This window comes from Lepus europaeus, chromosome 1, assembly GCF_033115175.1.
Source record: "Lepus europaeus isolate LE1 chromosome 1, mLepTim1.pri, whole genome shotgun sequence".
Taxonomy (NCBI): domain Eukaryota; kingdom Metazoa; phylum Chordata; class Mammalia; order Lagomorpha; family Leporidae; genus Lepus; species Lepus europaeus.
Genome location: NC_084827.1, coordinates 181,505,820 through 181,513,387, shown reverse-complemented (window position 1 = coordinate 181,513,387; position 7,568 = coordinate 181,505,820). Strand labels below are relative to the sequence as shown.

Sequence of the window (7,568 nt, the reverse complement as noted above, 5' to 3'; positions counted from 1 at the left end):
CTGAACACACTTAAACAAGGAGCACACAGAGAGCAATCAAGCACAGGAGAAGATGCTCAACGTCATCAGTCAGGGCACAATAAAAAGATGTAAAATGCTGATTGATATAGCAACACGAGTCAACCCCAAAGCATTTAAAGAAATCAATGCACCTTATACCTCATCAACATTACTTTCTAAACTTCAAAAATAATAAAAAGTAAAAACAACCCAATAATCTAGATTTGCACCTTAGGAATCTAGCAAAAGAAGAACAAATTAAATCCAAAATATAATGAAAGAAATTTAAGAACAGAAATCAATAAAATGGGCAAACAATTGATAGAAATAAAAGCTAGTCCTTTAAAAATCAATCGGATAACTCTTTAGCTAAGATGATCAAGAAACAAGAAAAAAAAAAAAAAGAAGAAGAAAAAAAACCCCGCCAAATCACCAATAGAAACAAGGGAAAAGGAGACACGGCTACAAAGCCTGACATTAGCAGGTTAATAGAGAAAATTCCAGACAAACTTATCTCTAAATCCTACAATTCACATGAAATGGAGAAATTCCCTGACAGAAAAAAATTACCAAAGTGGATTTAAGAAGAAACATAACAGATGAATAACCCTATATCTCTTAAATAAAGAAAAATATACATAAGCCCAGGATTGCCCTTATGCCAAAATCAGACAAAGAAATTATAAGAAAATACATACAGCAACATTATTCATGAGCCGGACACAAACCTCCCTAACAAATTTAACCAAGCAAACTTGATAAAGGATAACACATCATGACCAGAGGGGCTTTATCGCAGAAATCAAAAACTGGCCTAACACTCAAAAATCAACCCATGTAATTCATCAGATTTGTAAAATAAAGAAAAAAACCATATGATCAACATCTTCATGATAAAAAACAATTCACAGGGCAAGTGCTTAGCCTGGTGGGTGTCAGGACGCCCACTCTTCATGTCAGAGTGCTTAGGCTCCACACTGGCTCCAGCTCCGGACCCCAGCTTCCTGCTGGCCCACGGGATACCTCCAGCCACCCACTCCTCGGCTGAGCTCCTGGCTCTCAGCTTTGGCCCAGCTCAGCCCTGGCCACTGGGGGCCCGTGGGGAGTAAACTAATGAAGGGGAGCGTGCGCCCTATTTACCTCTCAAATAAATAAAACAAAACCACAACCACAGTAACCACAGCAACGAAAGAAGCTCGTAGCAAACCAGAAAAAGAAGTTAACCAGTAAGCCCAATACCCACCTATAGGGCTTCTTTCTGTTTAATTTAAAATATAAATTATTGCTGCTATATAAAAATATAATTGATTTTAAATATATTGATTATCCTGTGATCTTGGCTACATTTACTTATTCTAGCAGCTTTAAAAACGATTTATTTATTTACTTATTGGAAAGGCAGAGTTAGAGGAGGGGTGAGGAGGCAGAGAGAGACAGAGACAGAGCGATCTTCCATCCTCTGGTACACTTCCAAGATGGCTTCAACGCCAAGGCTGGGTTGGGCCAAAGCCAGGAGTCAGGAGCTTCACTCAGGTCTCCCATGCGGGTACAGGGGTCCAAGCACTTGGGCCATCCTCCTCTGTTCTCCCAGGCAAATCAACAGGAAGCGTGACTGGAAGTGGGGTAGCTGGGACTCGAACCAGCACCCCATCATGGGATGTCAGTGCTGCAGACAGCAGCTTTACCCTCTATGCCACAGCGCTAGGCTCAAGACTTGATGAGCTTTTTAAAATCATTGCTCTCGTGGTCGGCGCTGCAGCTCAATAGGCTAATCCTCTGCCTGCGCCGCCAGCACACCGGGTTCTAGTCCCGGTCGGGGTGCCAGATTCTGTCCCGGTTGCCCCTCTTCCAGGCCAGCTCTGTGCTGTGGCCCGGGAGGGCAGTGGAGGATGGCCCAAGTGCTTGGGCCCTGCACCCCATGGGAGACCAGGAGGAAGCACCTGGCTCTTGGTTTCGGATTGGTGCAGTGCGCCGGCCACAGCGGCCATTGGGGGGTGAACCAACGGAAAAGGAAGACCTTTCTCTCTCTCTCTCTCTCACTGTCCACTCTGCCTGTCCAAAAAAAAAAAAAAAAAAAAAAAATCATTGCTCTTGGGGCTGGCCCTGTGGCACAGCAGGAAAGCCGCCGCCTGCAGTGCCGCCATCCCATACGGGCACTGGTTTGAGACCCGGCTGCTCCTCTTCTGATCCAGCTCTCTGCTATGGCCTGGGAGAGCAGTAGAAGATGGCCCAAGTGCTTGGGCCCCTGCACCCGCGTGGGAGACCCAGAAGAAGCTCCTCGCTCCTGGCTTGGGATTGGTGCAGCTCCAGCCGTTGCGGCCAATTGGGGAATGAACCAGCAGATGGAAGACTCCTCTCTCTCTCTCTGCCTTTCCTCTCTCTGTGTAACTCTGACTTTCAAATAAATAAGTCTTTTAAAAAAATACATAAATAAAATCATTATTCTTTCAGTCCATGGTCCCAGGTCCTTTCACCACCACAGTGGGGCAGGCCAGCGGACAAGTGACCAGGACACCTGCTGCACTAGCCTGGTTTTGTAAACCGCCCCAGGAACTTCACAGAAAACTCCATGGATATCTTGGCCAGTCTTTAGGTTTTCAGTTTGTTTTGTCTCATTCCCCTTACTCATATTTTTTCTTGCTTTGCGAGTTGACTGGAGACTTTCACCCTAGCCCTGACCCCCGCCAAATCTAGTCTCTTCTTTAATCCAAATTATGTTCCCACTTTTTTTCCTCTGAGAAATTATTCCCAAGCATGAGGGACCATTCCAACAACAAACACAATCACGGAAATGTCCCCTGGTGTGGACGGGATGGACCAAGAGCTTTGAGCTGAAAACGCAGACGCGGCTCCCAGACGCCAGGGGCTGAGGCTTCAGACAGAGCCGCGGCGTTACTGACTGGCTGCAAACGGCAGCTTCTAAACCCCCTGCTTCAGACACTATTAAGACTCCACTCCTGGGCCGGCGCTGTGGTGCAGCGGGTAAAGCTACCACCTGCAGTGCCGCCATCCCATATGGGCGCTGGTTCAAGTCCTGGCTGCTCCACTTCCCATCCAGCTCTCTGTTATGGCCTGGGAAAGCAGTGGAAGATGGTCCAAGTCCTTGGGCCCCTGCACCTGCATGGGAGACCTGGAAGAAGCTCCTGGCTTTGGATTGGCGCAGCCCCAGCCATTGGGACCATCTGGGGAGTGAACCAGTGGATAGAAGACCTCTCTCTCTCTCTCTCTGCCTCTGCCTCTCTGTAAGTCTGCCTTTCAAATAAATAAATAAATCTTAAAAACAAAAACAAAAACAAAAACAAAAAACCTTCACTACTTAGGAATATCTCTTTCTCTTCAGCACTAAGAGAAGCATGACCCCAAGAAGTTGTTTTAAGAGCCATGATATCAGGCAAGGTTTCAGGGCTGGCAGATCTCTGCCACTCTTCTAAAAGCCAAGAGCTTTCTCACTCACAGGCACCTCAAAGTCAGGGCCTGGACGGCGTGAGAGCAACCTGAAGACGGCTCTGTGACAATAACGCTCTCAAGTGCACTTGTCACAAACGCTTGGTCACTCAGCGCTACACAAGCACCAAAACACAGCTCACTTTTTGATCTGAAGGGAACAGTGAACCCTAACCCGGCACCAAGTACGCTCCATTTTCAAGAACGTCAAAGTCACTGTCATATACATGATCCCAATAATCCTAACACTGATGTGACTCCTCAGGAAAACACTCTAGTGAGAAGAGAAGCACTTATCCAGGGAGGGACTTGACAGAAACCCCTCAGCACGGCAGGAACAAGCCTGGAGAAATCCGCAGAGCTCTGTGAGGACTGAGGACCAGAGAGCTCGCGCGTGGGGCCGGGCACAATGACAGAGGCTCAGTGGGCGGAGGGGGAGATGCATCACTATAAACACAGCTACTCGGCACCCAGAAGCCGTCTTAATCCCAGCTCTAAGTTCTGCAAACAACGGCCCAGTACACGATGCTGCAGCACCACCTCGAGTCACCAAGACAGCAGTGTGCCCAGGACTCCGCAGAGCAGCAGGACGTGCGGCGTGTCCTGGGACAGGGCCCAAAGGTGCCGCGCATTTCCTTGGTCCCAACTTACAGTCCTGGCTTATCCACTGAGGCAGGCACACGGCACACCTCAGTCCCTACGATGCCGCTGATTTTAACCACGTCCTACCCCTCTCTTCTTAGAGGGATCAGTACCAGACTGAACTTACGTCATGTCTTAGACTCCTTGATGGAAACCAGCACATGGCTAAAACGGGAGGGTTTTTTGTTTTTTGGTTTTTTTTTTTTAAGTTTTCAAGTACATTTGAAAATGTGATCTCTCTTGACATCATTATAAAACATCTTCCTTAGAGAAACTCGTAGTACCCACAGGGAGAGCAGGCCAGGGCTTGGTCCTGGGCTCAAGACCACCGATGGGTCTTCTATGTCCTCCCCTTGCTGACCGCTGTGACTCACAAGGCTGTTTCTCAGCTGCTCCCCTCTCCCAGTAGAGACACAGCTGCTCCTCCACAAAGCCCCGTCCTTCCTGTGACTGCCCGCCATCCGTCCGTCCTTCCTGTGACTGCCCGCTGTCCGTCCTTCCTGTGACTGCCCGCCGTCCGTCCTTCCTTCCTGTGACTGCCCGCTGTCCGTCCTTCCTGTGACTGCCCGCTGTCCGTCCGTCCGTCCTGTGACTGCCCGCTGTCCGTCCTTCCTGTGACTGCCCGCCATCCGTCCGTCCTTCCTGTGACTGCCCGCTGTCCGTCCGTCCGTCCTGTGACTGCCCGCTGTCCGTCCGTCCTTCCTGTGACTGCCCGCTGTCCGTCCGTCCTTCCTGTGACTGCCCGCTGTCCGTCCGTCCTTCCTGTGACTGCCCGCCGTCCGTCCTTCCTGTGACTGCCCGCCATCCGTCCTTCCTTCCTGTGACTGCCCGCCGTCCGTCCGTCCTTCCTGTGACTGCCCGCTGTCCGTCCGTCCTTCCTGTGACTGCCCGCCGTCTGTCCTTCCTTCCTGTGACTGCCCGCCGTCCGTCCTTCCTTCCTGTGACTGCCCGCCGTCCGTCCGTCCGTCCTGTGACTGCCCGCCGTCCGTCCTTCCTGTGACTGCCCGCTGTCCGTCCGTCCTTCCTGTGACTGCCCGCCGTCCGTCCTTCCTGTGACTGCCCGCCGTCCGTCCTTCCTTCCTGTGACTGCCCGCCATCCGTCCGTCCTTCCTGTGACTGCCCGCTGTCCGTCTGTCCTTCCTGTGACTGCCCGCCGTCTGTCCTTCCTTCCTGTGACTGCCCGCTGTCCGTCCTTCCTTCCTGTGACTGCCCGCTGTCCGTCCTTCCTGTCCCAACTGCCCCACCGCAGCACCCACTGGCTGCCGCCCACTTCTCAGTGCCAACGGAGCTTGTGAATCTGCGACTCCTGGAGCCGCACTGTGCGCAGAGAAACACACGCCCTCCCCCTTCTGGAGGAACACGTGGCCTTCCCAAGGTGACCGGGAGATGAGGCACTTCAGTGCTAAGGACAGCTGGTTCTGAGACCCTGGACGTGAGCGCTCCATACACAGCATCAAGTTCATCCTCCCAAGTGTCCTGTGACACAGATGCCATCTAGTCCCGCTTTGGGGACAATTTAACCAAGGTCCCACAGCTGCGAAGTTGGGGGGAAGGACGTCAATGCCCACACTCCTCACTGCACAGGCTCAGCCCCAGCGGTTGTCAGCTTCGCTTTTTTTTTAATTAAAGATTTATTTATTTGAAAGACAGAGTTAAACAGAGAGAGGAGAGGCAGAGAGAGAGAGAGAGAGAGAGAGAGAGAGAGGTCTTCCATCCGTTGGTTCACTCCCCAACTGGCCACAACAGTTGGAGCTGCACTGATCAGAAGCCAGGAGCCAAGAGCTTCTTCCGAGTCTCCCACGTGGGTGCAGGGGCCCAAGGACTTGGGCCATCTTCTACTGCTTTACCAGGCCATAGCAGAGAGCTGGATCAGAAGTGGAACAGCCGGGACTGGAACCAGTGTCCATATGGGATGCCGGCACTTCAGGCCGGGGCATTAACCCTCTACGCCACAGCGCCGACCCCAGCTTCGCTTTTTATGTAGTTATTGCACACATACTGAAGGCCTCAAATTCACTTTGACAGGCTTTTTTAAACTACCAAGCACGAAACTTGTCTTTATATGGAATGATTACTCATGGTAATGTCCTACCTTTTAAAAACCTAGAGGACAAAGCAAGTGAAAGATTATAGATTTGGGCAGCCTTTAAAACTGACGGCTTGAAAGTCACCTAGACGCGCAGGTCGGATGTTACCTGGGGTGACAGTGAGCTGGAAGCAGTGCAGCTTGTTTGGGTCAGGGAAATGCACTTTACAGGTACCTGCAAAAGAAAACAGCGCGTCAGGAGGCTGTGGCAGCGAGCAGACGTCCCCGCGCACCGGCCAGCCCGGCACACACCGTGCCCCTGCGCAGACTGCCGGCGTTCGACAACAAGATGCTGCTACGCTCCAGTGGCTAGGTTCCTCCTCCCAGACTCGCTTCATTCCAAAGGGAGGTGGCTTCAATCACATCTCTAGCTAATTCCAAACTGAGATGCTTCCCGTCAGCCTTAGCTGATCACTACAAACAAAGGTCTTTCCAGTAATTCAAGAATTACACCACCTAACTGAAAAGAAAGCAAGGCTCAGGAAGATGAATGTATGTGGGCACAGAACCCAGGTCCATCTGGTTGTCCGCCAAGCACCAGAGACAGAGCGACACCCACACCCCGGCCCCGCCCTGCCCCCGCAGTGAAGGCAGGCGAAGGAGGCCGCTGCCCGTGCCGGCTCCCACCCACAGCTTACCGGGACCCTGCCTGAACATCGCAGACCTGACTGCTAACTGGCTGTGCAGCATGATGTCTGCTGACCCAGACGGCCAGGCTTCCCGCCAGAGGGGGCCTAGACCAGAGCAGAGCTCCCCGGTGAGAGCCCCTGGCTGCTGGTGTGGGCGGGAGGCTGGCTGCAGCCACATCTGCCTCCTTTACACAAGGACACCCAGACCGGTGGCCACCATGGAGGAAGGGGTCTGCAGGGAGCGTACGACTCTCCTGTGTGTCCACACGCTCGGGCAGCATGAACTCCCCAGCCTGCCGGCTGCCTTTATTTCTGCCAAGTCCCTCTGAGAGTATCTGCCTAGTTTTATAATTTGAACATCCATGAGAAACACAATGATTCAACTCTTGATTCAGAAATGGCCTCAGAGACACCTGAGTGAGGACAGAGAGAGGCTCGGGGACTCGCCCAAGGTCACGGTCATCCACAGGAGTGAGGCGAGTCCCCAGATTAGTAACCTGTTCACCACTCCTGACGATCTTGCAGGCCTCACTTCCTCACTAGTGAGATGACAGCGGGAGACACTGACGACGACACTCAGAACAAAGGCAGGCCTACTGTGTGGAGGAGGGGGAATGATAAATGTTTATGGTTGTTCTGAGACATAAACCTGGGGAGTAATCACGTGACAATAGAGAACTAACAATAAATAAGTGACAGAATTCAAATCTGTGTGATTCCAAAAACTGAGCTCCCAAAAGGCTCAAAGACTCACAATGAAATTTTTA

At 51.6% G+C, this 7,568-nt stretch overlaps 1 protein-coding gene across 1 annotated transcript in view; it reads right to left on the bottom strand.

Moving 5' to 3' along the window:
- The window catches only part of UBE2F (ubiquitin conjugating enzyme E2 F (putative)), a 56,971-nt gene that overhangs the window by 25,553 nt on the left and 23,850 nt on the right, over positions 1–7,568 (bottom strand). The window contains exon 4 of the mRNA XM_062193871.1: positions 6,282–6,347. Coding sequence (XP_062049855.1) covers positions 6,282–6,347 — 66 coding nt within the window. The remainder of the gene's footprint in view (positions 1–6,281; positions 6,348–7,568) is intronic.